General features: G+C 38.7%; 1 protein-coding gene across 1 annotated transcript; it reads right to left on the minus strand.

The window, feature by feature from the left end:
• Positions 1-297: 297 nt before the first annotated feature.
• On the minus strand, positions 298-26169 carry LOC143032818 (homocysteine-responsive endoplasmic reticulum-resident ubiquitin-like domain member 2 protein). The gene is made up of 7 exons (XM_076197895.1): positions 26036-26169; positions 22466-22599; positions 15631-15997; positions 10421-10625; positions 5938-6224; positions 2719-2881; positions 298-2162 (listed from the first exon to the last, which is right to left on the minus strand). Exons 2-7 carry the CDS (start codon positions 22595-22597, stop codon positions 1772-1774), a joined length of 1545 nt encoding a protein of 514 aa, XP_076054010.1. The 5' UTR covers positions 22598-22599; positions 26036-26169; the 3' UTR covers positions 298-1771.
• Positions 26170-27365: the final 1196 nt, after the last annotated feature.

Below are 27365 nucleotides of genomic sequence, written 5' to 3' on the forward strand. Positions count from 1 at the left end.
TTGGCTACCTCTCTTATAAGGGCCATTGGTATATGTATGTATGATCTGCTTGACTAGTTTACCTTTCCTGGTGGTTACTCCCATATATAATGTACATATATATCAGGGGTTTCTTCCCTCACTAAGGGAGGTAGCCCAGTCAAAGGCATGCATTCACTCCCATCCACCACTCTTCATTCCCTCTCATCTTAGTTCCACATGGATGAAGGGTCATCCCTGTCCCCTACACATGTATATTTTTGTTTCCATCATATCCAACTTTGGAAAACCCTGTCCTGGTTAGCCAAACTCGAGAAATGTAGTTTCTAATGTATATATATTTGTCAATATAAACACATACAAATAACACATTCTCTAGGTACTGGTATTTTAAACTATTTTTTCATACTGGCAGTTTTCTAATCTGTGTATGCCTTTAGTCCTTGTGAAATAATGAAGACATAAATAATCATCACAAAATTTGTGAAGTTTGCAATAGTTCAATGTGTTGTAGTAATTAAATGATGCAGAGGTGTTGATGCAATACATATCATACAGCTCTATGACCAACAGGAGTTGTGAGAATGCTACTGGTCAAACTATTTCCGAGAGCTTAAATGTCTTGACAGAACTGAGTTTCGGAAATTGTTTCAATAGTACTGAAGTTCCCTACTAAAAAATTAATTCCATAATGCATGACTTACAGATCACAAACTACTTAATTTCTCCCCTCCTATGTATTGTCAATGCTAATTACTCAAAGCTACAAGTAATCAAATAAAATGTCCTTTAATATTGAGAAGTATATGTTTTCAGTACACAAGACTAAGGTTCAACATAAGTATTCCCATATGAAGTGCACCAACAATGGTAATGGTTATTACTAAGTAATTAATGGAAAATACTTTATTCAACTATATGAACAGTAATATCTTGTGAAAAAGTGCATACAGCCTATGTCCCTAACACCTGTGCTTGAGCGCTGCCAAGTATTACAACAACCCCATCTGCTATATTATGAGAAGTTTTTCATGTCCTCCAGTTGTCAATGCACTTAATCAAAGCCAAATACTCACATTTCAGGTGTCAAGTACTTATGCATTTAATACTTCTCAATGCTGACAACCATTCATACACCATGTATTCCAACAAGATCACATACTCTCAAATATCATCAAACAGCTTAACACTGTCTGATACTCCTACACTGTACCAAGATTTGCCTTATCACTGCATACTTGACATATCACAACAGTTTGGTTCTATTTGAACACTTTATTGAAAGTAAGGATTTGAAGACAAGGAGACACTCAAGCAAACAACTTTAATGTATCAGAATGATTTCTTCCTAAATGAACTACATGTTACATAATGAAAATATAGGAAATAAGCAATATATACTTTTTCATTGGAAAATCTATACATAAATATAATCTATATATATTCAATTCAATAAATACAAAATACTGAAATATATCAATAGAGCAAAATTTGACTAAACTCAATACAACCAATGTCAAAGTTTGCCAATGGACTGTAATATGTATTTTATGTACATATGAATGTTTGATAACATAATCATGGAACAAAACTACTGAAACACTGGGTATCCCAAAAAATAAAGGCAACTTTTAAGCAGCATGTCGTGGACAAGCAAGACAGGCTGTCAGATGTCTTTGGTTGTCTCTCAACAGAACGTGGCATTTTCGTCATCATCGTGAGGCAAAGAGCACCTGAAACCAGACTAACGATAACAACGAGAGCAACACGAGGAAAAGATCACACAATATTTCTACATTGCTTGAGGTTGTTCTGGGACAAGTGAGGTGAAGAAGGTAGTTAAGAAGGTCCAGGACAGTGACAAGAGGGATGGGTGGGGAGGTCTTGCAGCAACTTCTTCAGCAGTGGCATCTGTCTCAGCTTCATTAATTCGGTCATTATTGCTCCTATTGTCGTTTACAGGTGCCTGTGGCTGTTGTGACTCTGGTCTCTCTATGTTCTCTGCTTCCTGTGCAGCAGCATCCTGAGGAATGGCTTCGTCTTGTAAATTGGGAGGGACATTGTTGTTATTGTTATTATTGGGTACATTATTATTTCTATCATCTTGATTATTGTTGTTATTTTCTGTGCCTTCAGCTCTGTTTTCCACCCTTCGTGTGGGTCTGAACCAGCCCACTTGACACCTGTGTGGTGAAAAAAACAAATAAATAAATAAATAAATAAATAAATTATTAAATAGATTAAGGTACATCAATTCTTTTCAAAATTCATTTGAACCTATACCCAATACTGGGATAATGACTCCTTTGTTTTATGTACCAACAGTGCTTTTGAGACTCTCTTTAAAAGGTATTCATATGGACCACGTCTTCACACCTGTCTATTTCAGAAAAATCTCTACTCATAAATAAATGATGAACTGCATTTCTTATTATGTATGAGGAACCATACGAGAGGTATAGATAAAGTGAGTGGAAACAAAATGTTAGGTGAGGCAGGACAGACACACAGACAGATAAACAGAAACAGAAAGAGAAAGAGAGAGAGAGAGAGAGAGAGAGAGAGAGAGGGGGGGGGAGAAGAAGAGAAGGAAGAGATATAATCCACATTCAATACACAAGACATATGATTCCCCAAGTGTAGCATTCTTCCATGAATAATTACAAATTGTTTACAGACTTCCACAGTATGTCTGTGAGCACAAATAAATTACCAATCCTACTGTGTAATGATACTTACAGGTATAAGAGCATGGCAATTCCAATGACAAACAGGAACCGAAGGAGTGTGGAGTAGAAATAAACAATGGAGAGAAGAACTACCAGACGTGAGCCAACATAAACCCAGTCCAACCAGTCCCTACCAGCACCATCTTCCTCTTCATCCTCTTCAACTTCGCCTCCTAAGTAAAGAAACGGAAATAAAACAGTTAACAGCGATTGTTATTTTTGTAGAGTCCCTTCTTGAGTATTACCTTTCATAAAGAATAATAAGTTTCTCTTATTCTTGCTAGCTCAAAAGGAACTCCTCTGTAGTGATACATTTCATTTTAATTTCTACAATGAAAAAGAAACAAAGGGGTAACAGATAGGAGTGAGATGGGTGAGGGTGAGGGTGTGCCTTGGCTGGCTACCTCCCATATAGGGGGAAGAGGTCTTTGGTATAATGATAGATAGACTGTTGGGTTATTTCATTCATCTCTAAAACACTACTTCAGTAGCAATGGGGACAGATCACCAACAGAGGAAGGAATGAGAGGAGGGATCAGGTACTGAAATCTTATTAGAAATCTTATTTATAATACAATAGTGTTTCAATTGTTTCCTACTCTGTTGAAGATTATTTTTATCTGTGTCTGACCAGTACAGCCTGTGTTAGAATTAGAAATGGGGAGAGTGAGTGGTTTGAAGTAAAGGTGGGACTTCACCAGGGATGTGTTATGTCGCCTTGGCTGCTAAATCTATACATGAATGGGGTGGTGTGAAAGATAAATGCGAGGGTAATGTGCCAGGGATTGGAGATGGTTAAAGAAAATGGAGAAAAATGGGAACTAAGTCAGTTGTTGTTTCCTGATGACACAGCACTTGTGGCAGGATCAGAGGAGGGATTAAGGAAGTCAGTGACAGAGTTTGGGAAGGTGTGTGAAAGAAGGCAATTGAAGATAAATGTGGGTAAAAGTAAGGTGATGAGATGTACAAGGGAAAATGTAGCAGCAAATTGGAAGTGAGTATTAAGGGAGAGAGACTGGAGGAAGTGGATAGTTTTATATACTTGGGTACAAATGTGGTGGCAAAGGGAGGAGTGGAGATGGTGGTAGAATGTAGATTGAGAGAAGTAAGTAAATACCTTGGGGGGATTAAAAAGTGTAATGAGAAATAGACATTTGGGAGAGATTGTGCCGACAGCACTGTATGGGGCAGAAACATGGAACATATGAGAGGAAGAGATGAAATGCCTGAGAATTATGGAAAGGGTTACTAGGCTGGATGGAGAGTATTGGGATGGTTTGGACACATCGAAAGAATGAGTGAAGAAAGATTAGTAAAAGATGTGTGGAAGGAGTGAACATGAGGGGGCAACCAAGGATGAGATGGATGGATGGAGTAAAGGGTGAAAGGGGCATTGAGAAAGAAGGGACTGTCTGCTGAGGAAGGAAGGGAGAAGACAGTAGATAGGGGTGAGTGGAGAAAGGTTGTGTATGGATGTTGCTGTAATGCATGAAAGGGAGTGGGTGGGGCATGGGGGGAGGGTAGGGAGTATGTGTTTATGATATTTTGATGCAGCCTAAAGGGATTTCTCCCTGTTTTCTCTTTTTCTGCATGAGGAAACAGAGAGAGGGGGGGGGTTGCTGATTAAATGAAGCGGCCTTGCTTTGGATGTGCTGTGTCTTGCTACATTGTCTCTGACCCAGGGCAGTGGGCAAGATGCAGGGATGACCTACCATCCAGGAGGAGCTGAGATTAGATGGAGGGAGGGGGTGGGGTAAATGGGAGTGGAGTATATGGGAATGGAATGGGTGGAAGTGGATTTTATGCCTTTGTTTTTTGGTTATCTCCCTTGAAAGGGGGAAAAAGCCTTTAGTATATGTATGTACATACATATACCAAAGGCTCTTTCTGCCTCACTAGGGAGGTAGCCAAAAAACAAAGGCATAAAATCCACTCCCACCCATTCCATCTCCACATACTCCACTTCCATTCACCCCACCCCCTCCCTCTTATCTTGGCTCCTTCAGGATGATGGGTCATCCCTGCATCTCACCCACTGCCCTGGGTCAGAAGCAGTGTCACAAGACACAGCACTTCCACAGCAACGTCACTTCATTAAATTGGTGACCCCTTTCTCCGTCACCTCGTGCAGAAAAAGAGAAGATGGGGAGAAATCTTTTTGGGCTGCATCAAAATATTTTTCCACACATACTCCCACACCCTCATCCCCCTTCCACTCCCTTTCATGCATCACAGCATCATCCATACACAACCATTCTCCATTCATCCCTATCCTTTGTCTTCGGTCTTTCCTCAACAGATATTCCCCTCTTTCCCAATGTCCCTTTTACCCCATCCATCCATCTCATCCTTGGTTGCACCCTCATGTTCACTCCTTCTACCTCTGCCTTCCACACCTCTTTTACTTTCTCACTCATTCTTTCCATGTGTCCAAACTCTCCCAATACTCTTTCATCAACCCTATCTCCCAACTCCCTTTCCACTCATGTTCTCCTCCTCATCTTGTTTCTCACTCTATCCAGCCTAGTAATCCCTATCATACTTCTCAGACACCTCATCTCAAATACATTCAAACTCCTCCTTTATTATGTTCCAGGTTTCTGCCCCATGCAGTGCTGTTGGCACAATCAATCCTTCATACAATCTCCTCTTATATGTCTGTATGTACTATTATTTGTACGAACATATATATTGAAGGACCTTTTCCCCCTTCATACAGGGGCTTGTCAAAGCATATACCCATGTCATACCCATCAACCTATTCACTGCTCTTCCCATCTTAGCACATTGGAGACACAGGTTCATCCTTGCCACCACTCCCCCACCATCACACCACTTGGATCAAAGGCAAAATACATTGTGACACAGCAGGTCCTGATGGCCAAAGCCAATCTATTCCCACACCTTCATTATATGGTGAACCCCACCCACTTCATCCACTTGGAAAATTTACTTTTTTTCTTCTTTTTATCTCTTTTGTCTCTCCTTTTTGCTCTCCACTTGAACTTATTCTTAACTCTTTCTAAGGCTTCACTTCTTCCTTTTTTGATCCTCTTGTAGTTATGGGGTGGTGGGGTAGGGTTGAGAATCCTTTCATGTTTTCCTTACATGCTGTATTTTTCTCTTGCAAAGAATCAAGACAGTAAAACTAGCTCAACTGTAAGTCCTTCCGATTCTCATCCATTAAAAAAAGAAAAAAAAAAAAATTCCAAACACACAAAAACCTCACCTTGAGCATTCATACGAAGTTGCGGATTTGGAACCTGTTGTTGCTGCTGTTGCTGAACTGCAGCAGGTTGAGCCTGTGGTTGTTGTTGCTGTTGCTGCTGGGGTTGCTGCTGCTCTGGGGCAGGAATCTCGGGTTGCGACTGGGGTGCTGCATGTGTGACAGAAAAGGCGGTGGCAGTGGTGGAGGAAGTCGATGGGGCAGGGGCAGGGGTAGAGGCTGACACACTTGGCAGCTGAAGAACATGCTGGGGCCATACCACACTTCCCATTCCAGTTCCCATCTGCAGACTGATAGAAAAAAACAACAACATTGAAACATAAAATTTGTATTATATCTCATACTTGCAAGTGTGAAAGAATAACAATATACTTAAAAGCACTAAAGTTTGTCCCCAGTCACTTTGGTAATGCAATATATACTGGTACTTCATAACTAATATAAATAATATTAACACTAAACTGACTTTACCAAGAAACACTTCAAAGATGTTTTAGAAAATCTATGTTTATTAGGTGCACCAATATGGCCAAAATACCCTCACCAACATCAGCTAACTACTCACTCAAACTTCAAGAGGTCAGCTGGAGTTTTCAAGACTTAAATGCACTTTCCACCTTGAACCTCTATTGTTATATACATATAAACTTTGTTCCCACCACTTGGCAAAAAACAAATCCAGTAAATTCAAATACTACTCTATTAAATTAAGAACCACCATGCAGTTATGTTTATTCTAAACATTCTCACAGCGAGTGATCAGCTTCATATACAGACATATGTATATACATATGCAAATGACCCCAACATTCATAGGTTTGCATTTTTTTCATTGGTGGAATTAGGTTGAACAGGGTTTACTTTGAAGGCATTGAAATTTATCTAGCAGCCTTCTGGTGGTTATTTTTTGCATATGACCTAGGTGTAGGAGGCCTGGAAATTATTTTGTCCCCTAATCCCTGCAAATGTCAGGGGTCATGTGTATACATATGGACCACCCATATACATATGGGTGGTCCTGAGACATCAAGAGAGAATCATCTCCTGTCTATCTGTCTTCAAAATCCGTCAATACTCTCACTTCCATATGGAGAGGAAACTCCTGGAGCACATGACTGGTCCCAAAATTCCTAATAACTTAACTGTATTTAGTTTACCTTTCCACATATGGATACCTGACAACAGACAACTGCTCCTATTACTAGTATAAGCAAGTAACCAAGAAACAATTCCTCACTACTACAACTCAGGCAATAATCCAACCTTTCTTCCCTGAGAGATCTATGGGAAAGCCTGAGGAATGCCAGGAAAGGTGTCTGAAAATTCTGAAAATAATCAAAAGATGTTTTGGACGGAATAATAGCTGGCAAGAGTACTTGGGGCCTCTCATAAATTTGGACTGATGTTGTGTTGTATTAGTGTGGGACTGTTTCCATGTCACCAGCTTGTAGTGGTAGATGAAAGGGAGCAGTGATCAATTGTCAGCTCTTTTTTTGTGAAAAGATGGAAGAAATAGAGCTAAAGATGACAGTGAAACCTTGGCCCCAGACCAAAGAAGGAAGCTGCATCTCCATATGAAGATGAGAATGTTGACATGTTTTGAAGATGAGCAGCAGGGAGACATTTCTCTCTGATGTCCATCGTGCTGGACCACATCAAGTAGGTACCAGTTATTCATACCTACAATTAGATAAAAACAATTAGGTATATACACACATTGCTGTGGGCCATGTGTCTCCTATCAGGGGGAACCAAGGCAACAGAATAAGGTGTGTATATGCCTGTACATGGAGTGAATACTGCAAACATAACCCATTCCAAGCCCTGTTCCCCATGTGAATTGTTTATTATATCAGTTTTAAGCCCCACCCAAATCCCACATAAATGTAAGAAAAATGGAAAACATACAAAATCATAGCAAATACACTATTCAGTCTGAACTCAGCTATTGTATCAACTTAATTTTCTTAAGAAAAAAATGTTAATTTTTCCAAATTTTGCAACGTATTTGTAAAACAAACTGCTTGTATTTGGGGACCCACAGTATCTAACTATGCATGTATGTATGTATATGTGTGCATGTGTGTGTGTTTTTAGATCTTGTTAAGGTGACACAAGCAAGGGAAGCCGTGCCAATTTATTGAATATTCTAACTGGCATTAAAGCCATGAAACTGCCACAAATGAAATAGAAAATCAGTTATGTGAAAACAAGACTACCAGGGTGAGAGGTTTGTGGAAATGGAGAGTTTTAAGTATTTAACATTGGAATGGATACGGATGTGAATTAGAGTAAATGTCTGAGCAGAATGAAATGTTTTAAGAAATACCTATTTGTGGATGAATGCTGAGACTGTGCAACTTGATTGTAACTGTGGTCCTCTATGGAGCACACTTGGAATACAAAGGTGAAGATGAAGAGCCTTAATGTTTTTGAGATGAAGCTTTTGTTAAATATGATAGATGTTCCATGATATGATGATGGTGGTTGTTTGGAAGAGATTTTGAAGCATGTGAGGCTGGAGGAAGTACCTGGGGTCACAAGTGGCAGTGAATAGCAGAAATGAAAGTGTGATGATAAATAGGTGGCAATGATCCTTGGAACCTCCCACAGATCTCTCTGGGTAGAAACTTTGGGCATCTGTGTTCTTCTTTCCCTAACAACTGAGAGTAGTAGAGAAAGGAGAACAGTTGCCAACTGTCAGTTTTCCACATGTGAAAAAGTGTACGAGTGTGAAATATACTTGAAGTTGATAGATATTGAGTCCAGTCCAATGAACAAGTATCTGTCTCTCAGGATTACCCCTCCTAATGGAGGTATGTGGGGTTGATGGCTTTTGAAAATGGGCAGCTCACATGTCCATCTTGCAAGACCACTGTTTACAGCTACCATCACTGGTCCTGAAATGGGTATCTAGAGGATGAACACAGAGAACATTGTTTTGAGTGACTGTAAGGAACAAAAATGAAAAGTAGCAGAAAGGGAGAGCATGAATGTGTTTGAGATGAAGTGCCTGAGAAGTATGGTAGGTGTGACAGGGATGGATAGAGTGAGAAATGCTGAGGTGAGGCAGAGAGTAAGGATGGAGAGGAACCTATTGGCTAAGGCATATGGAAATAAGTGTGAGGAAAGATCTGGCTTAACACCACAAACTCCCTCCTACCAGGAGGCTAGGATGGTACCCCTTACAGATGACCCTGTAGTGTGAAATTTAATGAACCATTCCCTTGGTCCAATTTGCTGGCAGCAGTGGAAAATGCCTTTGATAGATGTAGGGTATCGGAGGAACAATGGTGATACACGTCATTCAGTGAATAAAAAATTAGTCACTTTCACACATTCTGTTGCATCAGCAACAGAGCTCTGGGGTGAACCACATAAACAAGAGAGCCAGGCATGAAATAGCAAGAAAAAACAGTTTACCTCAACTGTTTCTCATACTTGTCTTAACCCTTAGTGCTGTCTGTAGTGACTGTATGAGAGGAATAAACATGGTCCAATAATATCCAACACAAGGTTGGAAGAACATTGAATACATTTAATATTGGCAGTAGTTATGTCACACTATATATAATCCATTAGTTCTCCTTTTACTTCAACTTCACTTGTAAGTTGTAACAGCCTTGCTGGGTTTATTATATACAATTCTCAATCATGGTATAGATTCTTATAATAGGTTAAACATAGAGTAGAATGGGTAAATGCAGATAAAAAGGTAAAATGATTAACTTGAATATAATTTGTCATAATTCTCTATTAAGAATATCACTATTACTACCATTTCATACTTCACACACACATATCAGCCCCACAGAAATAGCCCTTTCAAGAGAACCAAGAACCCCATTAACATGCTTGCATTCAGGACACCATCCAGGTCAGGGACAACCAACAAAGAATCAAACTACCCTAGATGCAACCACTATACAAAAGACAATGACCACCTCATCCTACACTGCCCCAAGATAACAACAATATTCTTTCAAGATAACAACAATATTCCTTCCACGAGTGACCTATTGGCCTGTAAAGGGTCCATTCCTGGTTAACTGGGAGCCATGGGTCTTCTGCAAAAGACCTGGAGCAATCGATTGATTGACTGATGCTTAACATTCTCCTAATTTAGACAACATTATAAATCCTCTTTCTGGAGTGAATTATGGGCTAAAATGGTGGCTGCAGGTCTGTCTTCTGCATGAGATATCTGAGGCAAATGACTAATTACACCTGAAAATGCAAACTCATGACAAAGGGTTACAAAATATTATTGCAAACTGTCTAAAATCCCTAAGCTGCATGCATTATCCCATTCTACAGTAGTAACGAAGTTAATTTCTAAACTATTGTGTAGTAGTTTAAAACAATAGCTCAAGCTTCTTTGCAAGACTGGTACCTGCTTTCCTCTTTGAATAATTATACCTTAAGTGCTGCCTTGGCAACTTATGAGCTTATGATAGCTACATGAAGGAAATAACAGCTCACTTACTACTGCATATAGGATGCCATATACTGAGCATACATCTGCTGCATAGCCATAAGCTGGTGCTGCGATGGAAGCTGTTGGAAGTTCTGCATTTGTGTGAAAGAAGGATAGGCCATTCCCACTGGTGCTGCCATGGGTGCTTGTTCCTCTACACTGTTTCCAATAACTCCATTGGCATCACTTCCTACGTTGCGGTGTCTTAAACCCTCTGCAAATAAAATGTTAAAAATAAAAATAATTAGGGAAAACCATTGATTCAAAGCCAACACACAAATGAATAACACAGCCCAAGGGAACTTTCCACATATGTGCTCTACAAACAAATGAATGAGACGCAGGATCACCATATAGTGAAGCAATGGGCCAAAATATGCTGTGGATGTTAGGCAGTGGATGTTAGGCACATAGAGGAGCTTCACTTTGCTTTACTGTGTCCTGAGCAGTGTGGTAGGAGACAAAGGGACTCTTCATCCCTTAGATACTGAGGTGGGTGGGTGTTTTGTGTTTGTGTATTTACCTAGTTGTAGTATACAGGGTTGGAGCATTGCAAATGGGGTCCTCTTTTCCTCCATTTGTCAAATCTTGCCTTGAATCATTTTAATGAGTTAGCTTGGGTTATAATTTCATCTAACTTACACCACAAGTCTACATTTCTATGTGGAAAGCTACATTACTCACATATACATACACACACCAAGGGCTTTTTCCCCCTTATAAGGGAGGTAGCCAAAGTCAAGGCATAAATCCACTTCCACCAGTTTCATCCCCACATACTCCACTCCCATTTACTACCCCCTATCTCTTTTCTTGGCTCCTTCTGGATGATGGGTCATTCTTACATCTTGTCCACAGGCCTGGGTCAAAAACAATGCAGCAAAACAGCACATCCACAGCAAGGCTACTTAATTTAATCAGCAAACCCCCTCTCCATCTCCGCATGCAGAAAAAGAAAATATGGGGTGAAATCCCTTTGGGCTGCATCAAAATATTATTTACATATACTCCATAACCACCCCATCCCCTACCCACTCTCTTCCATGCATCATAGCATCATCCATTCACAACCATTCTCCACTCACCCCTATCTTCTGTCACCTCTACACTACTTGACATTTTTTAAACAGGTTTATTTCTTTTTTATTTTTACTATGACCCTTTTTTTACCTTTCATCTCATACCAGTAATTCTTTTACGTTAATCTTCTCCAAACCTTCTTCCTGTTTAACTACCATTATCATGTCACATTTCACTCTGTTCTCCTTATATAACATTTTGTTTACTCATAGACCAGGGACCATCTTGGTTGCCACCTTTTGTATTCTCTCTATTTTTTTTTTACATATTTCTTTAAGTATGTTGACCACATCATCACTGCACATTCCAGTCTTGGCTGTATCAAGCTTTCAATGATTTTCTTAATTGTGTCCTCATCCATGTAGTGAAACGCCACTCTTATACTTTTCAACTATTTGTAGGTTTCTCCTGTGAGTTTATGAGAGCTTCAGGTGATAGATCATCTTTGATTGTCTGTGTGTGTATTTATTTACCCAATTGTAAGTTTAAGTTGGAATGTAGATTGAGATAAGCAAGTAAATGCCTTGGGGGATTAAAAGTGTAATGAAAAATACACATTTGGGAATGGATGCTAGGAGGAGATTATATGAAGGAGTGATTGTGCTGACAGGACTGAATGGGGCAGAAACATGGAACATAACAGAAGAGGTGAGGAAGATTTTAAATGTATTTGAGATAAAATACCTGAGAAGTATGGTAGGGGTTACTAGGCTGGATAGAGTGAGAAATGATGAGATGAGGAGGAGAGCGTGGGTGGAAAGGGAGTTGGAAGATAGGGTTGATGAAAGAATATTGGGATGTTTTGGACACATGGAAAGAATGAGTGAAGAAAGATTAGTTAAAGTGTTATGAAAGGCAGAGGTGGAAGGAGTGAACATGAGGAGGCGACCAAGGATGAGATGGATGGATGGAGTAAAAGGGGCATTGGGAAAGAGGGGAATGTCTGTTGAGAAGACAGAAGATAGGGGTGAGTGGAGAATGGTTGTGTATGGATGATGGTGTGATACATGGAAGTGCATGGGGGATGGAGGTTGAGGGAGTATGTGTGAATGATATTTTGATGCAGCCCGAAGGGATTTCTCCCTGTCTTCTCTTTTTCTGCATAAGGGGGGGTTCACCTATTAAATGAAGTGGCCTTGCTGTGGATGTGCTGTGTCTTGCTACACTGCTTCTGACCCAGGGCAGTGAGCGAGATGCAGGGATGACCTGTCATTCAGGAGGAGCCGAGATAACAGGGATGGAAGGGGGTGAATGGGAGTGGAATATGTGGGGATGGAATGGGTGGGAGCGGATTTTATGCCTTTGTTTTCTGGCTACTCCCTTGTAAGGGGGAATAAGCCATCGGTATATGTATGTAATTATAAATTTAGGTAAATCAATACACACTATCAAAGATGATCTCTCCCCTGTGTGTGTGTATGATTCACCACCATGGTCTTGGATCACATACTGGACTCATGATCTTCTCTATCAAGGACTTTCACGCCTTTCATGATTCTATAGATCATTAGCAAGTCCCCTCTTTCTTTTCTTTGTTCCAGAGTCAGTAATTTAAGTTTTGACAATCTCTCCTCATTTCACAGTTTTGAAAGTGTTGGGGCTATCTTTGTAGTCGCTCTCTAGATTCTTTCAATTTTCTTTATATTCTTTTTGGTACTGGGTGACTAATTGTAGTATACAAGAAAGGAGCAATGATCATTGGATCCAGTCTCTTATTCTCAATTTTTTTTTTTATCATACCTAGCCTCAAGTTCATATACAGCTCCAACTTAATCTATATCTTTGATTTCCAATTATATTTAGATTTGAACTCTATGTATTGTTTGAACTTGGGCTATATCACCCTCTAAGCTATTTCACATATTTATACATCTATATGGAAAACTATTTCTTCAAATCCTTTTGATATATGGTCATTCTTAATTTACTTTCATGACCTCTTAAAGCCCTCCTATCTTTAATCGGGAGATCTCTTCTATCAATGCAATCCCCTTTAGTGACCTGAACACTGTAATCATGTCATCCCTTTCTCCTTGATCTTTCAAAGTTGGTAGACCTGGTATTTTTAGTCTTTCCTCGTATGGTTTATCTGCAGGATGGGGACCAGTTTGGTTGCTACCCTTTGTATTCTCTCAGTCTTATATCCTTCACTCTGAGTGGAGACTATACTATTGACACATACACCAGTCTTGGACATATCAGGGTTCTGACGAGTTTTTTCATAATCTCTTCATCCATATAATGGAATACCACTTTAATCTTCTTCAGTAGTCCCTATGTCTCTCCCACAATCCTGCTAACATGTCTGTCAGGTGACAGGTTGTCTTTTACCAACACTCCCTAGTCCTTCTACTCTTATGCTGTGTATTTACCATACAGGAAGGGAAGCTATGCTCATGGCATCCCGTCTTTGTATCTTGCAGTGTCTAGTTTGCTCTTAAATTCGTGTCTAGTTTTTGCATGCACTATTGTTTCATCCAGTTTGTTCCAGAGATCCCCTGCTCTGTGTGGAAAACTGTTTTTTTTTTTTAAAGTCTCTTCTATAGCTGTCCTTTTTGAGTTTCTTCTTACATCCTCTTGTATTTCTCTTATCCCAATTTAGCAAATCTTCTCTATCAAGGACTTCCATGCCTTTCATGATTCTATAGATGGTCAGCAGGTCACCTCTTTCTCTTCTTTGTTCCAGAGTTGGTAAATTCAGTTTTGACACTCTCTCCTCATATGTGTGTGTTACCTAGTATTAATCTAGTTATATCTTATGGAAAGGGGAGCTAAGCTCATGGTGTCCCATCTTTGTATCTCGCAGTGTCTAGTTTGTTCTTAAATTCATGTATGGTGTTTGCACACAATGTTGTTTCATCCACTGTGTACATATGTGTGTGTACACTGAATCATTCTTCCTCCTTTGTTTCATCATAAATTTATTGAAAGTTATTGAAAAATAGTTTAGCAGGAGCAAAACAAATTATTTTGTGCAATGCCAAATTAGCAGCAACCAAGAGATGTTGACATCATGTTAACATCACTAACAAGAGTAATATTGACCACGTGTTTTGTTTACAAAGTGATAGCAGTACTCGTCTAAAAATATCTGGTCTATCTGCTTGAGGAACATCATAGAAGTTAAGCTGGAAAGTGTAAGGTACAAACAGTAAAACACACAAGACACTGATACTAAGGTGGTGGCATGGAACCAAGTGCAGAGCGGTGTGGGGTGAGTGAATGGGAGGGAATGCTAGCCCAAGAAAACCAGCAATACCCAAAATTTGACTTGATATTCCTGGCCTTACCCAAATGTAATCAAATCTGCAAATATCTAATCCATGAAGTGATGACCACATTCCTTCATGAAAGCCCCTAAAAAGGTAACTTTTACTCAACTGTGGAAAGTAGCCCCCATATTATTGTAGTTTCTAATAGGAAAACAAATTCTAATTACACACGTCTTCAGAAATATAATCCCTGCATAATTACACTTACCCATATTTGTATGAATCCATACTATGCAACAATTTTCCAGAATACTGCCTTCACTTACATGGAAGGACAAGCATGCAATATTCATACCTATCTCATCTCTCTTATAGTGGGTTTACACATACATTCCTCCAATTCAAGTGGGACACTCCTTCACCCGAGACACATTTAGAACAACTTCAATCCCTCCACAATTACTCCAGCCTTTGATATCAACATCCCACAGAACCCCCATTTAATTATGTTGATTTACCAGGTTTCATTTGCTACTATGCATCCTCTCACAATTGTCCCATCATTCTTCTCATTTATCATTCTCCTATCATCTCCCGCAGCCACAATCACAGCTGTCATGTCATACGATCTATGGAAATAGCTGTGGGTAACTAATATCCTTAGGGATGGAAAAAATTCTAAGATGGGGATATCATTTCTTTATATGTGTAAATATATATATACATACACATACACACAAAAACAGCTAGGCATCTGTCTCTATTGACCTTCTACTTAACATAGCAAAATAAACATACACTACTCTATCGTGTTCATCACTTAAAGGAAAATATAAATAATTATGTAACTTATAAATCCATATCATATCCTACAGTGTTGAATATATGTTTACACTCAAAGGTTAAGAAAGTAAATCTTAGTTCTACCTGATGTATTATTAGAATGTTCCTCTTGGACAGGCTGTGTAGTTGGTGAAGTCATTTCTTGGTCTTCCTCTGCTGTATGATCATCAACAGACCCCTGATTCTGGTTGGAATTGTCTGTTATAAGGGGATTTGAATCTAACGCTGCTGCTGCTGCCACAGATGGTGAAGATGAGGATGACGACGACGACGATGAGGATGATGAACTTGTCTTTGTGGAATTTGTTGGTGAAGGCTTAGTTCTTGGGGGCGAGCATACAAGATGAACTGTATAAGCATTTCCTTCTACAGGGTGGCGCAGAATATTTTTCAGCAGTAAATGGTCTTGCAAGAGTTGTCCTGAGTAAATTAATCTTTGTTCCTCTGCTCTCTGCAAAATACAAAAAAAAAAATAAAGAATTATATATAATGATATTACTATATACAGAAACTATAATAATTTATCTATCTACATACCAAGGGATTGTTCCCCTTTATAAGGGAAGTCTATCTATATATCAAGAGCTTTTTTTGTCCTTATCAGGGAGGTAGCAAAGTCAAAGGTATGTACCTACTCCCGCCCATTCCACCACCCCTCCCCCTCTCTCATCTTAGCTCCTAATGGGTGATGGGTCATCCTTGTATCCTGCCCACTGCCCTGGGTCATGTGCAATGTAGCAAGACATAGTATATCCACAGAAAGGCTGCTTCACTTAATCTCTTTTATAAGATGAAACCTACGTAGGCATCATGAGGAACGAGTGGGTATACGAGAATGTTGGCATCTGCATCTTGGTTATATTTTGTAGTTGTAGCTGAGTGACCCCCCCGAAGTGACTTCATATATTATAACACAAGTAGTGTGATGCATTGTACATTAAGCACCTGATACTGCACATGAGAATTTGACTCGTATTTAAGAGGATAATTGGTGACCTCCCCTTTCCATCCCCTCATTTAGAAAAAGAGAGAAAACAGAGAGAAATCCCTTTAGGCTGCATCAAAATATCATTCACACATAACCCCCATCCCTCCCTTCCTGGCATCACATTATCATCTATACACAGTCGCTCTCCACTCATCCCTATCTCCTGCCTTTTCTCTTTCTTGCTCAACAGACATTCATCTCTTTCTTAACACCCCCTTCACTTCGTCCACCCATCTTGTCCTCAGTCGTCCCTTCAAGTTCCCTCCTTCCACCCCTCTTTTACTAATCTTTCATCACTCATTCTTTCCATGTGTCTAAACCATCCCAATAAGCTTTCTTCAGCCCTATCTGCCATCTCCTTTTCCACTCCTGCTCTCCTCATTTCTCACTCTATCCAACCTAGTAACCCCTACTGTACTTCTCAGACATTTCATCTCAAACATATTTAAACTTTTCCTCTGCCTCTTTTAGATTCCATCTGTCCCAAAGAATGCCATTGGCACAGTAACCCTTTCATACAATCTTCGCTTTCCACCCATTCCCAAATGTCTATTTCTCATGACACTTCTCAATAACCCAAGGTATTTACTTGCTTCTCTCAATCTACATTTCACCTCCACTCCTCACTTTCCTGCCACATGCGACCCCAGATACCTAAAGCTATCCACTTCCTCCAATCTTTCTCCTTTTAGACATACTTCCAACTCAATGCAATCCTCTATCTTTGTACACCTCATCACCTTGCTTTTACCTATATTTACCTTCAACTTTCTCCTATCGCATACCTTCCCAATCTCCATCATTAATTCCCTTAATCCTTTCTCCGACCCTGCCATAAGTGCAGTGTTGTTAGCAAACAACAATTGGCTCACATCCTACTTTTCTCCATTTCCCTTAACCATCTCCAGTCCCCTTGCATTTACCTCCCGTACCACCCCATCCATGTACACATTAAACACCCATGGGATCATGACGCAGTCCTACTTTTACTTCAAACCACTCACCCTCTCCATTTCCCCTTCTAACACAGGCTCTATTACTCTCATAAAAACTCTCGACTGCCTTAGCAGCTTTCCCACAATCCCATATATCTGCAAAACCTCCCACAGTGCCTTCCTGTCTACTCTATCATAAGCCTTTTCCAAATCCATAAAGGCCCAAAAAAACATCTTTACATTTACTTAAAGCTTTCTCACATATATGCCTTGCCACAAAAATCTGATCCACACAACCCCTACCTTTCCTAATCCCACACTGTTCCTCATCAATCACTTTCTTTGTTCCTCTGCTAGTCCTCTCAATTAAAACCCTCCCATAAGCCTTCCCAACTACACTCAACAAATTGATCCCTTTGAAACTATTACACTCACGTATGTTCCTTTTTCCTTTTGTAAAGCAGAACTATACAGACACTACACCAGTCCTCTGGCACTCTACCCTCCCTAGACACACCTTAATCAACATCACTAGCCAGTCCACTATTACTATATATCCATTCTTCAAACACTCTGCATGACACCCAACGTAGCCAAGTCAAAGCCAATCCACTCCCATCCACCATCCTTGTTTCCCTCTCATCTTAGCTCCTCATGGATGAAGGGTCACCCATGTCTCCTGCCTACTGCATAGGTCAGAAGCAATGCAGCAAGGCACAGCACATCCACAGCAGGGCTGCTTACATGGCAACCTCCCTCCCTGTCCCCTCATGCACAAAATAGAGAAGTAGGGAGAAATCCCTTTGGGATAAAAACAATAATAATAATGATAATAAATTACGAAAATAATACAAAGAATATAATCTTATAGGAAGACTGGCAGAGCATCACAGTAATACCATAGCAGTACAACATATGGTACAACTTTACCTATCCAATAATCTACTAATGAATATACAAATATACTTACATTATGTTTTATAACAAATAAAGGAGCCAGTAACAGTGTCCAATGCGAGTACTCACAAAATGAACATGTTAATAGGAATAATGAGCACTAACAAAATAAACACCTTGATATGTATAATGAGAACATCTACCCTTTACTGATAACGCTGGGAGCCTGCCAGATGTGAGTGCACCTGTGTGATGTGGGCTGAAGTGGGAACCACTATGTGTGACTACACCTGGTGTCTGATTCACACTTCTTGTTTCTCAGCATCACAGAAATTATTGTCACCTAAAGCAAACATACTGTGTCTTGCTGCATTGCTTCTGACCCAGGCAGCAGTCAGGAGAATGACCCTTCATACATGAGGAGGTAAGATGAGAAGGAAACCAGGGTGGTGGACAGGAGTGGAATGGGTTAGAGTGGGTGCACGCCTTTGACATGGCTACCTCCCTTATAAGGGGGAAGAAACCCTTGGTATATAAATATGTAGATAGATATATAGATAGAAAAGAAACATACAATGATACATATAAAAAAAAAAAAATATATATATATATATAGATATATATATATATATATATAATATAAGTAAATAAATAGTAATAATTTCCCTACCATCTTAGCACCTAATGGACAAAGAATCATCCCTGTCCATTGTCATGTTGCTCAGGGCAGAGGCAACTACAGTATAATTAGAATAAAAATAAGGAATGCCAATGAATAAACACTAGGATTTTTCAATCTATACCTACACAAAAAGTCTGTTATAGGTGCATACATATGCATGCACAAATATAAACATACAAAACAAATTCAAAGTGTATGTACAAAAACTGAAATGTTTGCTTGTGGAGCTAAGCAGTGTAGCATTCACAGGGCATGAGGTAGTCACAATATCATGGGAACAAGTTGAAAAATATCAAATGGCAAGAAAAAAATTCTGCACATGTCTCAGTGACTGGTAGAGTTTCCAAGATATATCCCAAGCTAAAACCATCAGCAAATTCAAAAGAGTCTGAAGAAAAAAAGACAAGATCCCATGAATATAGCTCTTTTCTTGTATATTATAATAATATGCAAACATAAGGGATACTCAACATTTATGCACTTCAATGAATATATGTAGAATTCAACCCACTATACAAAATATACACTTGAACTGACCTTTTAAAACAGTACCATATAATGCCACAGCCTGATGGAGATGTGTGTTCTACCCTTCCCAGCCACTCATGCACTGGGAAACTTGCCAATAAGCCACATACTTCCTCCTTTACAGTCTCCTCCCCCAAACACTTGACAGCAATGACAGTCTACTCATACTGATCCATTATCAGAGGTATTTGCTTTCCCATGATATGATTGTTGCTACTGTAAGTGAATCAACTTCAGACCAATATGCTATTTGCTGCATTTCTAAATTTCATAGCAATAAACACACATACTCACTCTTATATATATATATATATATATATATATATATATATATATATATATATATATATATATATATATATATTCTCAAACTCTAATGGTTGGAAACCAAAAGCCTCAACAATCTTCAGGTCCTCCCATTGATCCCTCTGGGAAGAAACGATGGACACTGTGTTGTTTGAGCATGGGACTGTTTCTATATCATCTGCTTATACTATTAGGAGGGGGCAGCTGTCATCTGTCACCTATCTATAAACCGAAAGGCTTCTTCTCTTTGTTGTGGAGGTAGCCAGCCAAGGCATGCACTCATCTCCACCCATTCATCACTCATTTGTTTCCCTTCTATTTTAGCTTCTTGTGGATGAAGGACTATCCATGCCCATGCCTGGGTTAGAAACAATGTAGCATAACAAAGCACATCCACAGCAGGGTCCACAGGAAATATAACTAAAGCTGACTGAGACAGATCTTAATTTGGAAGTCTGTCAAACCTTTCTTGTCACTCATGCATTTATTTATCTATTTATTTTCAGCATGTGTCTTGGGACTATCTGTCTGTTGAGCTGGGAAGGGAGAAGGTAGGAGAGAGGGGTGAGTGGAGAATGGCTGTGTATAGATGATATTGTGATGCAAGGGAGTGGGTGGGGTATTGTAGGGGGTTAGCGAGTCATTGTGTGTGAATGACATTTGATGCAGCCCAGAGGGATTTCTCCCCATCTATTTTTCTGCATGAGGGGGTGGAGGGGGGTTCCTAATTAAGTGAAGTGGCTTTGTTGTGGATGCGCTGTGTCTTGTTGCATTACTACTGACCCAGGTGGCATTGAGCAGGATACAGGGATGACCTGCCATCCATGAGTAGCTAAGATGAGGGGGAGGAAAGGGTGACAGGAGTGGAAAGGGTGGGGATGAAACAGGTGGGGTGTGGGGTGGTGGATATATGCCTTCTGACTTTGGGACTATGTCAAATGCCTCATTTATGTTTACTGCTACCACTACCTCTCTATCAGTTGGGACATTCTTGTATTTGTTGAGTAATGTTTGAAAGAAGTGTGCAGGGGAAACAGCTTTGTCTGAATCTATAATGATTGGGCAAGTTATACCACATTAACATGACTGCATTCTGGTTGCCATGCAGCATTAAAAACAAGACTTGCATAGAACAAGCCTAGCTGTAGAAACTGTCTCAGAAACAACCATATCACAGAAGACACCAAATACCTCTCACTAAATTACCCCACCATATCAATACCCAGACAACACATTACCTCTTCCTTGAGTGACTTATGGGTCAATCTTGTGGGTGTTGCTGATAACTTGGGAACTGTGGGTTTCTTGCAAGAAATCTAGGACAACAGATTGATTGACTGATTTGGCAAGGCATGGTTATGTATTCTGAATTTCTCTAGGATCAATCTTTCCATCAACTTTGACAAGCTTCAGAGGATACTCATGAAGTTGACAGACTGCTGTCCACGTATATGTCTTTCAGCTAAGCACAGCACTTCAACAAGGCCAAAACATCTGATGCATTTAGCCTTAGTTTTCCTGATGTCTATGTTGAAAGTCAATATCTCTCATTAAAACTAAAGCAATTCTTTCCATCAAGAAACTGCCAACCAACCTCCAAGAGTAGAAGCAGATACTTAGAGACAGCAGACCTGACCTCCTGTCCATTCAAGGACACATGTTAAGCTTATCAAGAAAGAAACCCTTTTAATCTGAACCTCCCTTGGTCTTATCTACCATCACAATCTAGTTCACCAAGCAGAAGATAGTATAACACACATAAATCAGCGTGGAGGGGAACAAGAGTGACATTTTCTCTATGAGGTGCCAAGATGATACTATGACTGCCATCCTCCTTATAGGGAAACAATGCCTTTTTATATGTATGTGTACATACATATATGTACACCAAAGGCCCTTTCCCCAATATAAAGGGGGTAGGTAAGTCAAAGCAACACATCTATTTTATACACAATTAAAACCCATTTAACACAAAATCTTATCACAGAGGAATGACATCAGATAAGGTGACCTTCAAACATCCGGTCTCCAAAGCCCACCTCCATCCAAAGCTGTGCTGCCCTGGCACTAAGTCTCCAGAACTAGTTTCCAAAGTTGCATCACAAACAACTTCTTTTGACCCCAGTACCTACCCTCCTCATTCTCCAACTAGTTAGTGGCACAAAAATATCCTCACATTTATACAACAAACAACAGAGTGACATTTCTTCTCTTGAAGATCTACAGAGAAGGGAGACCAACAATGGGTACCTGATTCTGAGGGATTGGGGTGGGGGTGGGAGGGAATTCCTGTGAAATAAAGAATAAGAGGGGGACGTTTAGAGAAGTATTTCAGTATTCCATTGATGACAACAAACACTTCTATCTTTAGGGACAACATTGCACTAAAGAATTGAATCACTGATGTAGTATAACACTTTAATTGGAATCACTGACGTAGTAAAACACTTTAAGGAGGGCAGAAGAAATGAGGACTACTAGAAATTTAGTGATCAACATTCTTTTCTGAGTAGAGACTGGTCTTCAAAAAGGGTTCCTTAAGCCAAAAATTTACTTCCACTTAAGGCACATGAAACAACTTACAGGTTTGGAAGGGTAGGCAGCACTTAGATGATCCTTGAGCCTTAGAACTGACCAGTCCAAAGGACATTCAACCCTTTGATCTGTTATAGTCTGGTTGGCTGCCTTAACAATGAGGGTGACACCATCCGCCATTTCTGTAACAACAATTCAGTAACAACTCGTTAATCTATATTCAAATATCCTATGACTCCTTGTAATCCAGAATAATTTTTTTCTGAAATTCAAAAGATTGAATCTCATTCCGAATTCTCTTGTACGTGTTTTTTTTACATATTTTCTTAGACTGGAGGGAATTCATGAATATTAAAGAAACTGAAAAGACTGAGCCCGACTTCAAGTATATTTCTTCCACCTTTTAACATACGGAGACCCAGCAACTGTTCCGTTTCCAACTACTTTCAAATGATGACATGGAAACAGTCTCATACTAACACAACAGAGAAAACAGACAGAGAGCTCTATGGGAGGGTTCTAGGACTACCAGCCACAGGTTCCCAGTAAATGAAACAGGAGGTAACACTTATCATTATTACTAATACTTTGAATTGTCTACCCCTCTTAGAAGAGGGAAAATCCCTTATGTATGAATGTATGTATTAACTTCACAGGCATTGATATGTGGAGCTTGCAACTGATGATGTCACCGAGGAAGGAGACAGACAAACACATCACAATGAAGTCTCAATACCCTGTAAGTAACATGACTGAGCATCAGACTCCTCTCAAAGTCCACACCCTTTCTCCACATCCACCCACAGATGTGGCACCAAAGAGGATGGTATCTGGTCTCCAAAACAGGTCCAGAACCTCACTCACTCACTTCCAACTTATTTTTATTTTCAATTTATCTATTTATACATTTAATTTTCTTATTTATCTTTATCATAATTTTTTATTACTCAAGCACCTCTGTTCTTACACCTTTTCTTTATTTTTGTTTTGTTGTGCGATACTATTTACCTTTCTTCTCTTTAGATCAACACTTTCCTTGGATATCACGATTATACATTTACTATACAGCTAACAGTAAAATGGTCACTAAGATTCAAGTGAAAGCTTAAACCAATTCAATGAGTGCATAACAAAGTTTAAAGAATGTGCTACTAATGCTGCCATGCACCAGGTGTCATTTCTAGAATCAAAGGTCACTGTTTGCTCTGCACAGTAATTCTATAACATGGACAGACATTTGAATTATCAGATTGGTGGCTGGAGTTGAGTAAAAAGCAGAGCTTTCACATCCCTGAGGAACATGAATTTGTGATTCTAATTTCTATGGTTAAAATTTACAGGGTGAATTCACCTATACAATATATAGAGTAAATTGTAAAGAAATTTTTACGGATGAAAAAAATATTCTATAGACATAAATATGACCCTCCCGCTAAAAAAAAAAGAAAAAAAAAAAGTGCATACCTGTGATATAGCATTAGATAATTAAATTTTAATCTTGTAAATTATAATACATTAATGCAATAAATGTTTTTCTTGGCAGAAATCAATAACAGAAAATGCTGCAAAAAGCTATGCACAAATGAACGAAGTCATGTCGACGACTTCTTAGATGCCATTTTTGTTTTGATAGATTTGGAGGTTGATGACCTCTAGAATTACAGTTACCACATTACTAAATGCAGGTTAGGTTTGGTTTGGTAGGTAGGTTAGGTTGGAATAGATGAATTTATCATACTTTAATTTCTTTGAGCCAAAGCAGCTACATTTGTTAATGTTTAGCCTTAAGTAACTAATTCTGTCATTGAAATACGCTAAGAATAACATATATTACTTTGATGAATTATAATTTACAAAATTGTAATTAATTTTTCTATTGCTATATCCCATAGGTTTGCACTTCTAAAAATCTACCTAATAAAATAAAATAATAGGGAGTCCATTCCCTCTGACATGACAAACCACCATACACAGGTATTCATCACTTATCTATCATATAATTTCTACTATAACTCTTAAGGTGACAGGTAAATTGTAATTTCATATTAACCTGACTAAAAATATAAATATAAAGCTTCATTAATAAAATAAACAAATAAGTAAAAATAAATATATAAATAATAAAACACTGCAAATTACATGTCATACACACCTCATTTTATTTTACAATTACATGATTTAATAATAATTCAATTACTTAGTGATTAATGATATAATGTATTATCACAATCACATGATCTCTCCTGATATGCACAAAATATATTATTAAACCCCGTTTGAAAAGCCATATGGTGTGCTAATCTTAATTATTAATAATACCAAGTTCCACTCACAATTTGTGCAGCTACTGAGACAAATATCAGGCCACTGAAAATTGTAAGTTTAATTGATGTTCATCTACCGTAATGACGACCATTATGTTAGATAGATCACAAACAATGCACTTATTCCTCTTTTGATGAGAAGTAAAATGTTTAAGAATAATTTGTGCAGATGGAAAATTTCATTATTAGGCATGTGCATGAGTTTTACATGGGTACATAAATTCATTACCTGCTTCTGTTGCTGTCAAACTCCTCCTGGCGGTCTGACATTTTATTGAAATCGACTAAAATCGGCAAAACCCACCAAAACCCCTCATCTAATGTTGTTATATCTTCCTGAATCTTTCCGAGTCTGTGTATTTTAACCTGCTCTTTCTAATGGTGAAATCAGATATTACTTATTTGATGCTTTTTTGTGAAATGATGGCCAGTTTCACAATATTCCACCAGTATCATTTGCAAAACTCATGAAATTTTCTATTCATTAGGTTAAATTGGGTCATGTTAGTTTAGGTTAAGATACATCTTAATATTTCATAATGTAACCCTTTTCAATATTGAAAGTTTTTGAAGATAGTCACATAATCATGATAATGGGTTTTGTGTAGTTTGATGGGTATCAAGAAACTCAAACTGGTTAATATCTTAAACAAGGCAGTAGGCAAAACAGCATTACCTTTTTAGAAACCGGGGTAAGTTTTATATCGAGATACAAGGTTATTTCAGGATTTAAACTTATTCTATTCGTATATATTGGTCTGTTTCGCACGGATTTTGCCGTTTCGAGTGTCGTCAGTGTCGGACATTTCCTCCTGGTACTGTGTCCATCCCTTCGCCCCGCCCCTTCATGGACCACTTTTGATCTACAAACTTTACCCATTCCGTAAACTATTAATGATTTTTACCACATCAGCACTACGTCAATAATTTAACTCTATTCGTGACAATGTGACTGTCCGTACATTTCTGTACAACACTGATGCACTCCCGAAAAAAAATTATGCCGAACGTCAGTCACATAAAAAACTAGGATTACTCAAGTAATGCAACTGTACACTCCTAATGTGAAACTATATGAAATATATTATGTTTGTTACTGAATTTTAAGTATCTACCTCCCTGTTCTTTAAATGACACTAAATTTAATGACAATCGAGTCCTTACTCCTTGGCCTATGTTGTCACATTCACTATTTTCAAGTACTTTACTTCTATCAAATAATCTGATGGATGTGATTAATGTTCACAGGCTGTTGAAGACAAATTATTAGGTAAATACATTACACAATTCTTACCTTCTCTTGTCGTTTGATGTAATAACTCGGTTCTACTCCGACAATCTTCCTGCTGACGACACAAACATATCAGTTGTTAGTAAGCAAAGTTCCAATAATTTTTGATATTCCAGTAACACCAACAATTTTTCAAGCTGTTTTTTTCTACACTTAGGAGTAATGGAAAATAGCCAAATATTTTTTGCATCTATTTTTTGTCTTCTATTGTGTAATATACTCTAATTTTATAGTAATACAGTGTTGTCATCTGAATAAAAGAAATACTTGTAGAGTTTCGATTATACGTCACCATCTCATTGGCCAGAGTCATCGGTTGCTTTTACTACACCAAATGTGATTGGCTAAGACACCCGGGAAATATAACTTTAACATCTGTGAGGTACTATAAGAAAAGAAGCATTGATCGAATATTTGTTCTAGACGACACGATTAAAGTGAACATACTGGATGGCACATTCATACGGATACAGTGAAAATATATATAAGAATCCAAGTCAGAGATGAAATAATGAAACAAATGAAGAAACAAAAATGTTGTTTATATAGCGAAGTCGTGCTCAATTATTCATCAGTGCACATTGTAGCCTATCCGAACAAGGAAAAGCACGTTGCAAAGAATGATTACGTCTTTACATCTTTTATTTAACCCACAATAGTGAACTACGTGGCTTGGGTGTTCCCAACACGAAAGTGAGCACCATTTCAGCTCACAGTAAATAATAAGGGTTACTGTATCATTATTATTATTAAAAGTGAGATTATAATAGATTTGTGTCGGGAAAGTCTTTGGCTACCTCCACGCCACACTGCATAACTTAAGGCAATGCAGTAAAGCACATATTTTCCACATAGATGCAGTAATACCTTCACCATTACACCGTATCTCATTCACACAAATTACTTATGAAATGGACGAGAATATCCCTTCAGCCCACGTCATCCCATTCCATTCATCTCGTTGTCATTCTTACTCCATATAGCTCCGCTTGTCATATTCGTTCATTATTTTATACGTCCAAATCACCTGAACACTAATTAGTCCTACACTATCTGAGAGACTCCATCCTATCCCTATTCTCTGCCTCATTCCACATGTCTGAATCTATTCATTCTTGTAACACATATCAAATTCCCATAAAAATAGTAGCTTCCTTTACGATTTCCTTACATTGATTTGTTTTATTTTAAGAATCTAAGGAGTGGCGTGGGACATTCGTATTTACCACCAATATACCCTCAATAGTCTCCCCATTATTCCATATGTATAGAATTGTAGGTGTTGGTAGTTCTTACCATAATTCTTATTCCCTGAGATTTTCGTTTTCTAAAT

This window comes from Oratosquilla oratoria, chromosome 14, assembly GCF_046742065.1.
Source record: "Oratosquilla oratoria isolate Oo_2021 chromosome 14, ASM4674206v1, whole genome shotgun sequence".
NCBI classification, from domain to species: Eukaryota; Metazoa; Arthropoda; class Malacostraca; order Stomatopoda; family Squillidae; genus Oratosquilla; species Oratosquilla oratoria.

What these genes read in the sequence shown, in the direction of transcription:
- LOC143032818 (XM_076197895.1), bottom strand. Translation starts at nt 22,597, where the DNA reads ATGGCGGATGGTGTCACCCTCATTGTTAAGGCAGCCAACCAGACTATA. An exon ending in ACATTCTAATAATACATCAG is followed by an intron (nt 10,626 to 15,630) that starts GTAGAACTAAGA and finishes TTTTATTTGCAG; the next exon opens with AGGGTTTAAGACACCGCAAC. An exon ending in ATTGCCATGCTCTTATACCT is followed by an intron (nt 2,163 to 2,718) that starts GTAAGTATCATT and finishes TTCACCACACAG; the next exon opens with GTGTCAAGTGGGCTGGTTCA.